General features: G+C 39.6%; 1 protein-coding gene across 1 annotated transcript; it reads left to right on the forward strand.

The window, feature by feature from the left end:
* Positions 1–1483: 1483 nt before the first annotated feature.
* On the forward strand, positions 1484–16609 carry LOC306969168 (uncharacterized protein; the record flags this gene model as incomplete). The annotated part of the gene is made up of 4 exons (XM_079564768.1): positions 1484–1915; positions 2798–3677; positions 12839–13323; positions 15596–16609. The coding sequence occupies 4 exons, from the start codon at positions 1484–1486 to the stop codon at positions 16607–16609; spliced, it is 2811 nt and encodes a 936-aa protein (XP_079420894.1).
* Positions 16610–16903: the final 294 nt, after the last annotated feature.

The raw sequence follows: 16903 nt of genomic DNA on the forward strand, positions 1-16903 counted from the left end.
GGAAAGAATGCATTTGGTTTTGGCGGGTGGTAAGAGCTTAACCCTGTGTTTAGCTGTAGCTGCTGCCCATATTATTCCATTTCTGAGAGTTTCAGTGCCTTTGGTGATATAATAATTCCCTAATTTATATTCAGCTGACCTGTTGTGTTCGTGCTTCATCTGTTTAGTATTTATTGTTTTATTTGGTCGGGACAGTGTGGAAACATGTATGTGCTGTATGTAAACACAGCTCGGAGTGGAGCCTCCTCCCCCCACGTGAACCAAACTCACTTTCATTCATCCTGGACTATTGTACATGTTTACTCTTCAGACCACACCCACTCACACACAGTTCATTTGTTTTATTGTGACCTTCATTTAACCAGGAAAGTCCCACTGAGATTAAGAATCTCTTTCACAGGGGAGTCCTGGCCCCAGAGCGGAACCTACTGTACATGTTTTAGTGGTCACAGACACGAGGAGAACACACACAGACAGGCCCCGTCCAGGAGGGAATCGAACCCGGGACCCTCTTGCTGTGAAGCACGAGCGCTAACCACTATGCCACACATGTACCCACACACTCTGTCCTCCTGGTGTTTCCAAGCGGTCTCCCATCCGAGTCCCAGCCAGGCCCGTCCACCTCTTCCCCCCCTGGACACTGTGAATGATTCAAATGATCACCCAGGGACGTCCATCTATACAAGCTCTCAGTCGTACAGGAGCTTTTCACTGGAGAGCAGGGGGGCCCACCCATTCTCAATGGTGAATATGGATGCAGTACACCTTTTTGACCACCAGCGTCAAATTGGGGGCGCTGTTTCACTCCCTTTGTAAACACTGTTGTGGTGTCTCGGTGTTTATCAGTTACAGAGCGTTGTAGCAGCAACTTTCACAGTTTTCCAACTTTTATTGCAAAGGTCGTTACATCAACAACAGTATATGTTAAAAAAAATGACTTATAAAAGAATTGATGCTGAACTGACACTTTCAAAATAATCTAATGTGGCAAGTTAACAAAAGAGGTAAAGTTACTGTAGGTGCTGCAGATACAGGTGTTTTGTTTCTTTGTTTTTTTTACATTTTGCACTAAATTGCTACAATTGTTGATTTTGTTTGACTAAAATTAGGCTTTTGCCGTAGTTACCATTGGTTTTAATATAGCATGTTATTTGCATGGATAGAATTAAATGCAAATGTAGGCTATCGAAAACATAAAAAGTAAATAAAATAAAGTAACTTTATAATTTGCAGTTATATGTGTGTTTTTCGTGCTTGACATCGCCGTGTTTGGCCGCGACTCAGAGGCACTTTTTCATTTTGGCCTCGGAGACAAAACGTTTGGGTGTAGACAAACGTGTTCACGTCGGTATCTGTTTGTTTTAGGGTTGAGGACTCTCTTCTTAAATGGGTTTGACTGTTACAAACACAAGTTCTGATTGGATTTTTTTGTGTTCAGGACCGGCTGAAGCGGCGGACACTCTGAGCCGTCTGTGGAAACCGCATGGCGTCCAGACTGGAGCAGGACCTGAGCTGTTCCATCTGCCACGATCTCTTCAGAGACCCTGTGGTCCTGTGCTGCAGCCACAGCTTCTGCAGAGACTGTCTGACGGCCTGGTGGAAGCAGAGCCCCATAAAGACCTGCCCGTTCTGTCAGAGAAGATGTAAGAGATACACTGACGGCCCTCCTCTGAACCTGGCCTTGAAGAACATCGTGGAGGCGTATAAAGAGCAGAGAGCTCTACAGCAGCCCGAGTGCAGCCTTCACTCTGAGAAGCTGCGGCTCTTCTGTCTGGACCATCAGGAGATGATCTGTCTGGTCTGTAGAGACTCCAGGACTCACAAAGACCACAGGTTCAGTCCCATCGAGGAGGCAGCCTCAGACCTGAGAGAGCAGCTGAGGAGAAACATCAAACCTCTACAGGACAAACTCAAGGTAACGCTCCATCTGTTCCTTTACTGATGGAGCTGACTCACACCTCCTCCTGACTCCTGCATCAGTGAAGGCCCTGTCGCACCGGCCTGGAGACTAGTTAGAGACTAGTTAGAGACTAGTTAGAGACTAGTTAGAGACTAGTTAGAGACTAGTTAGAGACTAGTTAGAGACTAGCTAGAGACTAGTTAGAGACTAGTTGGAAACTGGAGTTGCCGCTGGTCACGGAGATGTTTCCAAAACGTCCTGTGGAGATAAGGCGAGTCTCCAGGTCGTCTTGATTAAAACTAAGCGGTTTTATTTCAGCTGAGATTTTTTCAATTGTCCGACAGGTCTCAGGGACATTTCGGGGACGTCACAGAAAAGTCACAGGTTAACCCCTTAACTCCCACCTGAACCGAGCACAGTTTCTCCAGTTTGGCTTTACCCCAATCCAAAAGCTTCTGGAAAAAAGCTGTGAAAAAGCAACAGAACTGAGACGAAAACAATGATGGAAATGTGACAAAAATGTGACAAAAATGTGACAAAAAATGACAAAAATGTGACAAAAAAATTATGAAAAAATGATGAAAAAATGACAAAAATGTGACAAAAAATGATGAAAAAATGACAAAAATTTGACAAAAAAATGTGACAAAAATTGACAAAAATGTGACAAAAAAATAATGAAAAAATGACAAAAATGTGACAAAAAAATGTGACAAAAATTGACAAAAAAATGTGACAAAAAATGACAAAAATGTTACAAAAATGAGTTGAATACCCAACAAAAAATTATGGAAAAAAAATCTGATGTGAGGAAAACGATCCTCTCGGTTCAGGCGGGAGTTAAGAGGTTAAGGACAGCAAACAGTGTTGCTAAATAACTCTGATGTTTCTCCTCAGGTCCTGGATGAGAGCAGAGCACAGTTTGATGAAGCAGCGGCTCATATCTCACTCCAGACCAAACAAACACAGACACAGATCAGAGCGGAGTTTGAGAAACTGCACCAGTTCCTGAGGGACGAGGAAGAGTCCAGGATGAAGGCTCTGAGGGAGGAAGAGGAGCAGAAGATCCAGAACATGAAGGACAAGATGGCCGCCCTGAGCAGAGACATGGAGGCTCTGTCCAAGACCATCTCAGAGACAGAGGAGCAGCTGAGAGCAGCAGACGCCTCCTTCCTGCTGCAGTACAAGACTGCAGAGGAGAGGCTGCAGCGCTGCCCCCTGGTGGAGGAGCCAAAGATAAAACAATCAGACCTGATAGACCAGGCCAAACATCTGGGAAACCTGGGCTTCAACATCTGGATGAACATGAGGAAACTGGTGCAGTTCTTCCCTGTGGTTCTGGAGCCAAACTCTGCAGGCCCTGATCTCATTCTGTCTGAAGATCTGACCTCAGTGAGAAAAGGAGAGAAGCAGAAGGTCCCAGAGAACTTAGGGAGATGTAGGAGTTCAACTGTAAGAGGATCTAGATGTTTCTTCTCAGGGACTCCCAGCTGGGATGTGGAGGTCGGGGGGAATAGGGGCTGGCGAGTGGCCGTGTACGGGCGTGTCCAGAGAGGGGAGGCCACTGAGCTTGAAGTTTGGTGCATCAGTTTCATGAAGGGCTTGTACTTAGCGACTTCAAGCAGAACGAAATCAAAACAGCTCAACGTAAAGAACCTGCAGAGAGTCCGAGTGAAGCTGGACTTTGGCACAAAAACGCTGACCTTCACTGACCCCGACACAAACACAGACCTGCACACAGTCACAGACTCTTTCACTGAGATCGTTCCATACTTCGGCACAACAGACACAGTCCCTCTGAAGGTTTTACCCCACGCCCCCCCAGACCTGGGCTGACGGGACCAGGCTTTCCAAGGGCGGGAAATACAAAGGACATTGTAAACATTGTTCTTCATCAGTCCCTCCAGGATTTCGTGATGTTTTGATCGCAACTATTAACCCCTTAACTCCCGCCTGAACCGAGAGGATCTTTTCCCTCACGGCATCAGATTTTTTGTTGGGTATTCAACTCATTTTTTTCATTTGTTCGTAAATTTTTTGTCAATTTCTTGTGACATTTTTGTGACATTTTTTCCACTTTTTCATACATTTTTTGTCACATTTCCATCATTGTTTTCGTCTCAGTTTTGTTGCTATTTTCTCACCTTTTTTCCAGAAGCTTTTGGATTGGGGTAAAGCCAAACCGGAGAAAATGTGCTCAGTTCAGGTGGGAGTTAAGGGGTTAAAGGGGTATATCTGGATTTTTGACATAGGGCCGCATTTCCTAGTTATCCAGAGTGTTGCTGATTCCTGGAGATATTTTTTTTGTATTTCATGCAGTTCTTATATTTGAAGAGTTTCGTGGCGCTAGGCTAATGCAAGGCTAGTGCATGTCTATGGTATCAGCTAGCCTGCATTAGAAACAGTGTGACCCGCTCCACAGAGCACCTGAGGCAAATCACTTATAACACCAGACTAACCATATAAATGTCTGTGTCCATAGAATCATTTTAACCTCTTAACTCCCGCCTGAACCGAGAGCATTTTCTCCAGTTCAGCTTTACCCATATCCTGTAGGCCAGTGTAACGCCTCATTCCTCACGTCATCCAATTTTTTTTCATCACTTTTTTTGTTGGGCGGTCGTCTCATTTTTGTCAAATTGACTTTTTTGTCACTTTTTTGTCAAATTTTTCTGATTTTTTTTGTCAAATTCTTATCATTTTTTCGTCCATTTTTTCGTCAATTTTTTCTCAATTTTTCGTAAAAAAAAATTCTTACTTTTTTGTCAAGTTTCTGTCCATTTTTGTCTTTTGTCTTTTGTCATTTTTTTTTTTTTTTTTTACATTTTGGTAAATTTTTTCTCACTTTTTCCCACATTTTCTTCCTTGTTTTTGTCTCAGTTTCGTCGCTATTTTCACACCTTTTTCCCAGAAGCTTTCGGATTGGGGTAACGCTGGAGAAAATGTGCTGGGTTCAGGTGGGAGTTAAGGGGTTAAAATGCCTTATATTTGAGCAGCATCAGCTTCGTGGTTGTATAAGCTCTGACTCTGCTCAGCCTCTGAACCCTCAGTTTGAGCTTCTGAACTCTAGGAGGCGATACAGAGTCCCACTGGCTGAAAAGGCTGTGTTTAAGAAACCTTTGTCCCCTGTGCTGTGGGGATCCTGAACACTATCGCCACAGAAATGAACTGTTCTTATATATGTGTTTTGGTTTTATTTTTTTATTGGGCATGTTTGTGTTGTCCACAGTCTTGTATTATTTGTAGACAATAAAACTCTATTCTATTCTATTCTATTCTATTCTTAGGGGTAAAGGAAAGAAACATTGTGGAAATGTAAAATAAATGCCGGCTTTGTTCTTCTTTATAAACAGTGGTCTATTTTTATTTCACCTTCATTCCTCCTTTAGAACCTCGGTTCCTGGTACGTGTTTTGATCTTCGTAGTTCACTTTGGACATGCTACACGTTGCTTAACCCCTTGACTCCCACCTGAACCGAGCACATTTTCTCCAGTTTGGCTTTACCCCAATCCAAAAGCTTCTGGAAAAAAGCTGTGAAGATAGTGACAAAACTGAGACGAAAACAATGATGGAAATGTGACAAAAAAAGTGAGAAAACTTAAGAAAAGATGTGAAAAATGGGACAAAAAATGACAAAAAAAATGGTAAAAAATGGAAGAAAAAAAAGACAAAAAAGTGACCAAAAAATGACAAAAAAAGACAAATAATTAATTACAAAATGGACGAAAAAATGACAAAAAATTGATAAAAAATTGACAAAAACATGAGAAAAAATGGAAGAAAAAAAAGACAAAAAAGTGATAAAAATGACAAAAAAAAGACAAATTGATAAAAAAATGGACGAAAAAATGACAAAAAATTGATAAAAATTTGACAAAAAAAAGAGAAAAATTGAGGAAAAAAATGACAACAAAAAAATGATAAAAAATGGAAGAAAAAAAAGACAAAAAAGTGACCAAAAAATGACAAAAAAATGATAAAAAATGACGAAAAAAGACAAATAATTGATTAAAAAATGGACGAAAAAATGACAAAAATTTGAGAAAAATTTGAGAAAAAAATGACAAAAAATGACAAAAATTGAAGAAAAAAATTGAAGGAAAAATGGAAAAAAAAAGTTACAAAAATGAGTTGAATACCCAACAAAAAAAATGATAAAAAGATCCTCTCGGTTCAGGCGGGAGTTAAGAGGTTAAAGGCTCCGGATACAGGAAGCCTCACATATCTGCAGTTCACGCACCTTTTAAGGTAACAGAATCCGTGTTGTGATTATGTAAACGAACCATCTGAGAAGAGACGGCCCAGAGACTCGCCAACAACAGGAAGCCAGAAAACCACATCCTGGTGCTGAAGCTGCAGAAACATCCTGTGAAGGAGCCTCAGATCAGATCGTCCTCGGACTTTGGATGGATCTGAGCTCTTTTCTATAATCTCTCTGTCACCGATGTATCTCAGTGGTGATGTTCTTTTACTGCGATACTTTTAGGCCTATTGTGTCCAAATAGTACTCCACTGATTACTACAGTACTAAGGTTACACAGAGAGTCCGTCGAACTTTAGTAAGTTCGATTTCTCTGGTAAATGTCTTAAGTACTAAAGTATCAATAAGAGACTATTGGTCTTGAATAAGGCCGTCCATAAAAGTGTCATAATCTGTACTGCAAACATTCTGAATAATCCACTCTCGGTGAGTTTCATCTTTTTATTCAGAGTCACATTAGGACGTAACGGGACAGAGCGAAGGTAAACCAGGTCATCACAGAGAGAAGTTTTTATTCAGAGTCACATTAGGATGTAACGGGACAGAGCGAAGGTAAACCAGGTCATCACAGAGAGAAGAGAAGTTTTTATTCAGAGTCACATTAGGATGTAACGGGACAGAGCGAAGGTAAACCAGGTCATCACAGAGAGAAGAGAAGTTTTTATTCAGAGTCACATTAGGATGTAACGGGACAGAGCAAAGGTAAACCAGGTCATCACAGAGAGAAGTTTAAACTATCGTCTAGTTAGTCTAGTTACAGGAAGCAGAGTAAAGGTCAGGGGCCTCTCTGATCAGGGGCCTCTGATCAGGAGCCTCTCTGATCAACAAACTGAACGAGACACATGTCGCTCCTCGACGCAGACTAAAGAGCTGTGTACGAGGTCTGCACTGTCAGAGACACCTCTGAGAGACGAGGAGAGACGGGGAAGCAGAGACAGGACGTGTTTGAGGAAGTCAAAACACAGTGTGGCTTTGAAATGGTTTATTTGAACTTTATTTTCTTCAGAAATGACAAAGATTAGAAAGAAATACGCAACGTGTCACCATGTTTGTGAACATGAGTGCGCACATACGTGCACGCTCGTACCCACGCACGTGTTAATGTTGACATATTTTGATTTAGATTCAGTCTTAGGCTTTTGACTAAAATGTAATTTAATTTTAGTCGAGATTTAGTCAAAAAAATCGTTTCATTTTTAGTCTAGTTGCAAGTAAATTTAGTCGACTAAAATTAAGACGAATTGAGTGGACTTTGCATTGATAATATTCATTATAATCATATTTAATGTTGTTCCTCTGCTTCATGAACAAAGCTCAGAGCTGATCCTTTAACAGAGGATTTACATGATCTGAGGCTTTTTCAGACGGACAATACAAGTTTGGATGATTTTAGTCTCTCCTTTTCATTTTTATTTAGTCTGATTTTAGTCGACTAAAATATCTGGACATTTTAGTCACAGTTTTAGTGTCATTAGAAACTTTTCATTTAGTTTTAATCCAATTTCAGTCACAAAAATATCACTTTGACTAAAATTAAGAGTAAATATTTTAGTCGACGACATTAACACTGACCCGTGCACGTACGTGCACTTTAAACGGGAAGCAGGAATGATCCCACTGTCCTGTGCTCCACCTCTCTGACCTCTGACCTCTGACCTCTGACCTCTGCTCACGCCGCTGCTTCATCCTACACAGAACATGACCTGAGTTTGGATGAATGAAACGTGTTTTTTATGCAAATCCAAATCTTGCTATTGGCAAATCTAGCCGACACTTAAGGCTCTTCTTTACGTTTCAAACATGTTTAGAAAAGTTTTATTGATGGAATATATAGAAAATATATATAGAAAGACGCTAATACGTGTGATCAGAGGAGCAGAGTTCACTCTTCAGTAAATCTCCTCGAGCCCATGTCGCCCATGGTGTCGCCCCCTCTCTGTGCACGAGCTGCTGCAGTGTGGGCCCCTCCCTCGGTGTCCCTCTCATAGGGTAAAACTCACTCATTACCGCCTCATGTTTAGGGAAATCTCATTCATAAGTCACTTTGCCTTTTATGGGCAAATGAAAAAAACTTACACAAGACTTGGCCGCATCACAGCGTCACACATTCATGACATTCATGACAGAGTTTCAGCAGCTGAAATACTGGGACTTATTTACAAGCTACTTCTAGCACTAGAGATTTCACTAAAACATTAAAGAAAAACTCATAAAACATCTTAAACCCCCTCGGGTCAAAGTGCAGTAATGGAAAACTGCAGACCCGGAGCCGAGACAGAAATACTCAATCAATCAATCAAAGTTTATTTGTATAGCACCTTACAACAACACAAGGAAGACCAAAGTGCTTCACAGACAGATAGTGTGCTGTTACTGTCTTTGGCTTGTCTTCTGTGTCTTTTGTGTGTGTCTCTGTGACGGCTGTGAAAACAAATTTCCCCCTGTGGGACAATAAAGGTCTATCTATCTATCTAAAACAATATTAAAAAATCAGTCAAATACTGTGAAAAGCGAATCCACCGTGATAGTGCGCCCTCTGCTGGTACAGACGGATATACCACTGTATTTAGCTCATGTTTTACAGTTGTATCGCTGGGATTATTTTGTGTAACTTAGAATGAGCTGACGTGTAACTTAGTTTAGTTTACATGGACGATTATTCTATTATTTGGGTTATTTTCTGAAATTTAAACTGTGTGTTTTACTCCTTTCATTGTATTTTGTAGGACAGGCCTTCGTTTGTTCATTTGTTCAACAAGGAACAGAGACAAAATAAAATGTTTATTGTGGTGACGGCCATTGCTGTAATCAGTAAAGAAAGGAGAGAAATCATAGGGTTAATAATGTTAGTTTGCAGATGCAAAAACACAGTAAAAAGTAACATTTGTATCTTCAGGGTTTTCCCTGTTTCCTCAATTCAGCAGCAAAACAAAAGATCAAAACTGACGTCATTAATGTGGAAAAATCAGATGTTGTAATTCTGGACTAATGATATTAATAATAATAATAATAATAATAATAATAATAATAATAATAATAATAATAATAATAATAATAATAATAATAATGATAATAATAATAATGATAATAATAATAATAATAATAATAATAATAATAATGATAATAATAATAATGATAATAATAATAATAATAATAATAATAATAATAATAATAATGATAATAATAATAATAATAATAATAATAATAATAATGATAATAATAATAATAATAATAATAATGATAATAATAATAACAATAATAATAATAATAATAATAATAATAATGATAATAATAATAATAATAATAATAATAATAATAATGATAATAATAATAATAATAATAATAATGATAATAATAATAATAATAATAATACGGTCAAAACTAGTCTGGAATGACACATGCAACAATGTGCCTTTAATAATGGTGCCATAACTTTTTTTATTATTTTTTTTTGTCCTTTTTTCTCCAGGATAAAACTCGTTGAGATTTAAACTCGTGTTCAGGCCAAGATTCTTCAAAATTAAAATATGCAATAATTTACCACAGAAAGTAAAAGTTTCCCTTAATACATCATTATGAATAATGGCATTGTTTGGGCAGCGTGACTGGGATTATTTATTAATTACTCATTTACAACTGCGCATCTATGGTTCCAAAATTGGTTCATAAGAAATCAAAAATAAGACCTAACACCGTCGTGTATCCGTCTGTACCAGCAGAGGGCGCGCTGTCACGGGGGCTTCGCTTCACGGTGTTTCTGTCTCGGCTCCGGCTCTGCAGCTCTGATGCGAAATTGCAGGTTCTAGAATGTGACGATGTCATCGGACCCAACGGGGGGCGGGGGGCAGGAGCCAGTTTTTCCTATTAACAGCATCACACTTTCACAAGTCGTAGCTAAAAAAAAATATATATGAAAAAAAAAGATCATTGATATCAGTCACTGGGTCCATGATCTCTCTGGACAAGACCAAACATGTCCTCAAAAACAACATTATTTTTCCTCTATATAATAGTATAGGCCTTTAGAACGCTGTGATGTCACCTGCAACCCAGCAATAGAGCAACAACACTAACCAGAGGGGGCAGCACCGAGCACAGCCTGCTGACACTTTAAAAGAAGAAGAAGACGGCTACTTCCTGAAAGGTCGCGCGGAGTTCAGTTCAGGAGAAAAATAAAAAGTGATAAAAATGATCCATCAAAAGCTCCAATCCAAACACTACAGCCCACAGTGTGACAGCCTGGCCCTTTAAGAGCAGTGCATTATGGGTGATCTGACGTCAGACATGTGACGTGTTAGCGCCATGGGGTTAGCGCGCAGTTCAGTTCTCCCTTCCGCAGTGACCGACGCTACAGGTCACTCTCTCTGAAACTCCCACGCTTTTAAAAATGTTTGATTTCCTATAAAACATCGAGTCTGTTTCCTCTTGTAGAGACACGTTTCCTCTTGTAGAGACACGTTTCCTCTTGTAGAGACACGTTTCCTCTTGTAGAGCTCTCTACCCGCCGCTGCAGACTCTCTGTGGGACACATTAGTGACCGGTGAGTCTGATGTTTTGGATGTGCCGCTAGCATTAGCATAAACCCACCGGTCTCACAGGAGCGCAGGGCGACCCGTGGAAAACACTGTGAGTTTGTGGCGGGAGCTTTTCAGTGTTTCATTTGTGATGGTGTTTAATTTACACATGAACAAAATCCCTCAAGTTTCAAGTAAAATAATCACGTTTTCTGATTGACCAAAAAGTGACCAAAAACTGTTGAAAAAGTGGCAAAAATGTCACAAGAAATTGACAAAAATGTGACAAAAAATTGACGAAAAAATTACAAAAAATGGACAAAAATGTGATAAAAAATGTCAAAAAAATATGACAAAAAATGACAAAATGGACAAAAAATGACCAAAAAATGTGACAAAAAAGTGACAAAAAATTGACAAAAAATTGACGAAAAAATTACAAAAAAATTACAAAAATGTGACAAAAAATGACAAAAAATTGACAAAAAATTACAAAAAATTGACAAAAATGTGACAAAAAATTGACGAAAATGTGATAAAAAAAGTCAAAAAATGACAAAAATGTGACAAAAAAAGTGACGAAAAAATGTCAAAAAAATGTGACAAAAATGTGACAAAAAATGGACGAAAAAATGACGAAAAAATGTCCACAAAAAAAATGATCAAAAAAAAAATGATCACAAAAAAAATGATCACAAAAAAATTACAAAAAATTGACTAAAAAATTACAAAAAACGTGTCAAGAAAATACAAAAAGTGACAAAAATGAGTTGAATACCCAACAAAAAAATGGTGGAAAAAAAAATCTGATGACGTGAGGAAAAAGATGCTCTCGGTTCAGGCGGGAGTTAAGAGGTTAAAGTGGGACAAAAACACTAAAAAGGGTCAACAGAGACTATGTTTTATGAAGAAACTGGTCCTTTCAGGTGGATAGAAACATGTTGAAAGTGTTTTCCAGTGCTTTTGTGGAAAGTACATTGACTTTCTGTATCATCTGTTGGTTTCGGGGCCATGACTGAGGCACAAAAGAACTCCCTTAGGAAAATATGTACAGTCGCAGCAAAATCCTGGGTGTTCCTCTGAAGGGTCTGCAGGACATTTATTTTGCTCGAGCTCCAGATAAAGCAAAAATAATATTATCAAAACATCCTCTGTTTAGAGAGTTTGAGCCGCTCCCCTCAGCTCGAAGGTACAGGAGCCCCCGCCCTGACTAAAAACAGGACCAGGCAGTCATTTGTGCCACAAGCCATTTTACAATTAAACAAACCAACAATGTGAAGTAACCAACAGTGATGTTTCTATTCTGCACAGCTGGTCCGTCAGATAACGATAAGAACATAATTTAACCCCTTAACTCCCACCTGAACCGAGCACGTTTTCTCCAGTTTGGCTTTACCCCAGTCCCAAAGCTTCCGGAAAAAAAGCTGTGAAAATAGCGACAAAACTGAGACGAAAACAATGATGAAAGAAATTGACAAAAACGTGACGAAAAAATGACAAAAATGTGATAAAAAATTGACCAAAAAATGACAAAAATCTGATAAAAATTTGACAAAAAAAATAAAGAAAATGTGAAAATAGAGACAGAACTGAGACGAAAACAATGATGGAAATGTGACAAAAAAGTGACGAAAAATGGATGAAAAAGTGGCAAAAATGTCACAAAAAATTGACAAAAATGTCACAAAAAATTGACAAAAATGTGACGAAAAAATGACAAAAATGTGATAAAAAATTGACCAAAAAAATACAAAAAATGACAAAAATGTGATAAAAAATGGACAAAAAATTGACCATAAAATGACCCAAAAAAAAAAGACAAAAAAGTTACAAAAATGAGTTGAATACCCAACAAAAAAAATGATGGAAAAAAAAGATTCTCTTGACGTGGTTTGTTCTTTGTGTGTTGTCAGTGTTTGGATCTGTCTGCTGTGGTCACTGTTGTCTTTGTGTGTCTCCTTCTACTACTACTAAATTATGATGAATGTCTGAACAGGCCAGCTCCGCCCTGTCGGCGACAAACCCACGCTTGATGCTGAGCCCGAAGATCGACTTCTCCACAACATCCCTCTGAGGTCTGGTACGAGTTCCCACTTCTCTCACCTTCTCTACAACAAGCGCTTTGGGCAGACGTGGTTGACCTTGACCTCACACTCTTTCAGGCGACTCATCTGAACGACGTTTCGTGCCGTGTGTGAGGATTTCTATCGGAGCCAAAATGGCGTCCCGTCTGGAGCAGGAGCTGACCTGTCCCATCTGCCGTTGTCTCTTCGAAGAACCTGAGATTCTGTGCTGCAGCCACAACTTCTGCAGGGCCTGTCTGCAGACCTACTGGGAGCTTAACCCTTTAAGGCTCTGCGCTGTCTGTAGGAGCGGAAGTAATCGTTACACAGACGGCCCTCGTGGGAACCAGGCCTTGAAGAACATCGTGGAAGCGTATATAGAGCAGAGAGATTCCGAGCCCGAGTGCAGCCTTCACTCTGAGAAGCTGCGGCTCTTCTGTCTGGACCACTGGGAGCCCATCTGCCTGGTCTGTAGAGACTCCGGGACTCATAAAGACCACAGGTTCAGTCCCATCCAGGAGGCGGCTCCGGGCCGGAGGGAGCAGCAGAGGAGGAACATGGAGCCTCTGCAGGACACGCTGAAGGTAACGCTCTTCATGTCGACCTCCACCTACCAGGCATTTCAATCTCAGAATAGATGAATAATGTCTGTGACAAATAGACAAAAAAAGGACCAAAAAATGACAAAAATGTGACGAAAAATGACAAAAATGTGACGGAAAAAATGACAAAAATGTGACATAAAAAGACCAAAAAAATGAGGAAAAAATGATTAAAATGTGACAAAAAAGACCAAAAATTGACAAAAATGACATAAAAAAGACAAATAAATGACAAATGTGACAAAAATGTGAGAAAACTTTGACAAAAAAATGACAAAAATGTGACAAAAAAGACAAAAAAATGACCAAAAAATGACAAAAATGTGACATAAAAAGACCAAAAAAAAGGACATAAAAAAGACAAAAAAATTACAAAAAAATAATTAAAAAAATTACAAAAAATGTGACAAAAAAATGATAAAAATGTGACAAAAAATTGACAAAAATGTGACAAAAAAGAAAAAAAAAAAAGAATTTTTTTTTTACAAAAAATGACCAAAAAATGACCAAAAAATGTGACAAAAAATGATAAAAATGTGACAAAAAAGACCAAAAAAAGACAAAATATTGACAAAAATGACATAAAAAAGACCAAAAAATACCAAAAAAATGACAAAAACGTAAGTTAAATAACCCCCCCAAAAAAGATGAAAAAAAAATCTGATGACGTGAGGAAAAAGATCCATTCAGATGAGTTCTGTAGATCTTAGCTTTCCAATGAGGCGTTACACTGGCCTCCAGGATTTGGGTAAAGCTGAACTGGAGAAAATGCTCTCGGTTCAGGCGGGAGTTAAGAGGTTAATAGCTGGTTCTTTGGCAGCAATAACTTCACCTCGACGTTTCCTGTAGCTGCAGATAAGACGGGCCAGGTTTAGGTCAGGCCTTGGACTGGGCCTTTCCAGAACGTGTATTTCATTCTTCTGTTCTGAAGTGGATTTGCTTCTACGCTTTGGGTCATTGTCTCGATGCAGCTCCGTCCTCTGTGCCCTTGGAGTCTTCACTCCTCAGACGTGAAGCAACAGTGAAGCCAATATGTCTCCATTTAGAGACATATTGATGAACTTCAATACTTTTAGAGATGGTTTTCTAACCTTTTCCAGCTTTTATACAAATGAATAATTCTCGTGGGTCTTCAGAGAGCTCTTTTACACCAGGGGTCGGCAGGTTTTCTCGGTGGAGCCGATTTTCTTTATTGTAAAAGGACTAAGGGCTGAACCTGACAATTTTAGCCAAAAGTAAAGCACCATTTCCTACAGTTGCCAGAGCTGTGCATCATTTATGACCTCATTTGGTGTTTCCTGTTTGGAAAGTTTGAAGTAATTGACAGAGTTTCTCACATTTTGACAGTACTTAACCCCCTGCCTTAAACAAGCACATCTTCTCCAGTTCAGCTTTACCTAAATCTAAAAGCTTCTCAACTGGAGCTGACAGCCTATAGGTGTAACGCCTCATTTAACCTCTTAACTCCCACCTGAACGGATCCCATTTTCTACAGTTTGGCGCTTTACCCGAATCGAAAAGCTTCTTGGGAAAAAAGCACCAAAACAGCCACAAAAAATGAGAAGAAAACAAGGATGTGAACGCGACAAACGTGACAAAAATTCAACAAAAATTCAACAAAAATTCAACAAAAATTCAACAAAAATTCAACAAAAATTCAACAAAAATTCAACAAAAATTCTATAAAAATGTGACAAAAATTCAACAAAAATGTGACAAAAATTCAATAAAAAAACAATAAAAATTCAGCCAAAAATGTGACAAAAATTCAATAAAAATGTGACAAAAATTCAATAAAAAAACAGTAAAAATTCAGCCAAAAATGTGACAAAAATTCAACAAAAATGTGACAAAAATTCAACAAAAATGTGACAAAAATGAAAAAAAAAAAGAAAGAAAAAAAAAACATACAAAAGGTGACTCAACACAGCAACAACGCGAGGAAAAAGATCAGTTTTGTGGGTCTTAGCTTTCAAATGAGGTGTCACACAGGCCTATATAACAGCCTAAGAGGACAGAATGCATTTGGTTCAGGCGGGTGGTAAGAGGTTAAGATTAAACTCTAAAACGATTAAAGTACTTCTGATTTGTATAATAATATTTCTCAAAATCATCTTGAGGGCCAAAGGTTCTGTGCTGGAGGGCCGGATTTGGCCCCCGGGCCTGACGTTGCCTAGTGGCCTACCTGACCTGGTGGTTGATCTTTTACCCCAGGTCTGACTCTTTCAAACTAACTGTGCTCTTTCTCCTGCAGGAGCTGAATGAGAGCAGAGTGCAGTTTGACGATGCAGAGGCTCATATCTCAGCCCAGTACGAAGACACACTGGAAAAGATGAGAAAACAATACCAGCAAATGCACTCGTGTCTGTTTGAGGAGGAATTTGCCAAGAAGAAGGCTCTGAGGGAGGAGAAGGAGCAGAAGATCCAGAAAGTGAAGGACCAGATGGCCGCTGTGAGCAGAGACATTGAGACAGTGTCAAAGACCATCTCAGACATCGAGGAGCAGCTGAGAGCCGAAGACGCCTCCTTCCTGCTCCAGTACAAGGCTGCAGTAGAGAGGCTGCAGCGCTGCTACCTGCTGGAGGCGCCAACTATGGAACATGGAGATCTGATAGACCAGGCCAAATATTTGGGCAACCTGGGCTTCGAGGCCTGGATGAACTTGAAGGAGAAGGTGCAGTTCTACCCTGTGGTTCTGGATCCAAACATGACACACCCTGATCTCACCATCTCTGACAACATGAGCTCACTGACAGTCGGACGAAGACGGAAGGTCCCGATGAACCGACGAAGACATTTGGTTGGTTCATATGGACGGGTCAAGCTCACCTCAAGGACTCCCAGCTGGGATGTGGACGTCAGCGGGAACAAGGCCTGGACAGTCGGTGTAAATGCTGTGAGACCGAACGAGCGTGGAGTTTGGAGAATATATTTCAATAATAACAAATACAAGGCTTGCTCAGGCTTACATACCCGTCTCTTGGTGAAGAATCTGCAAAAAGTCCGAGTGAAGCTGGACCGGGACCGAAAAACAGTGACTTTTACTGACCCCGACACAAACACACATCTCCACACTTTCACAAACATCTTTACTCGGAACCTGATGGCCATTTTTGCGGCTGACACTTCACTGAAGATTTTGCCAAAGGATGTGACGGTGACCAGTGATTCTCAACCTGTGGAACCTCAGGGAAGGCAGGCGGTCAGTAGCTGGGCACAGAATCATAACGGCACCGGTGCTACGACTGCAGGTCCACCTGGGCCATAAGCTCCTCACGCCTTAACCCCTTAACTCCCACCTGAACCGAGCACATTTTCTCCAGTTTGGCTTTACCCCAATCCAAAAGCTTCAGGAAAAAAAGCTGTGAAAAAGCAACAAAACTGAGACGAAAACAATGATGGAAATGTGACAAAAAAGTGAGGAAAAATTGATGAAAAAGTGGCAAAAAATGTCACAAAAATGTCACATGAAATTGACAAAAATTAACCAAAATTTGACAAAAAAATGACGAAAAATTGATTTAAAAAAAAGTGGCAAATATTTGACAAAAATTGACAAAAA

This window comes from Gobius niger (genome assembly GCF_951799975.1).
Source record: "Gobius niger genome assembly, chromosome: 10".
In the NCBI taxonomy this organism is placed as follows: domain Eukaryota; kingdom Metazoa; phylum Chordata; class Actinopteri; order Gobiiformes; family Gobiidae; genus Gobius; species Gobius niger.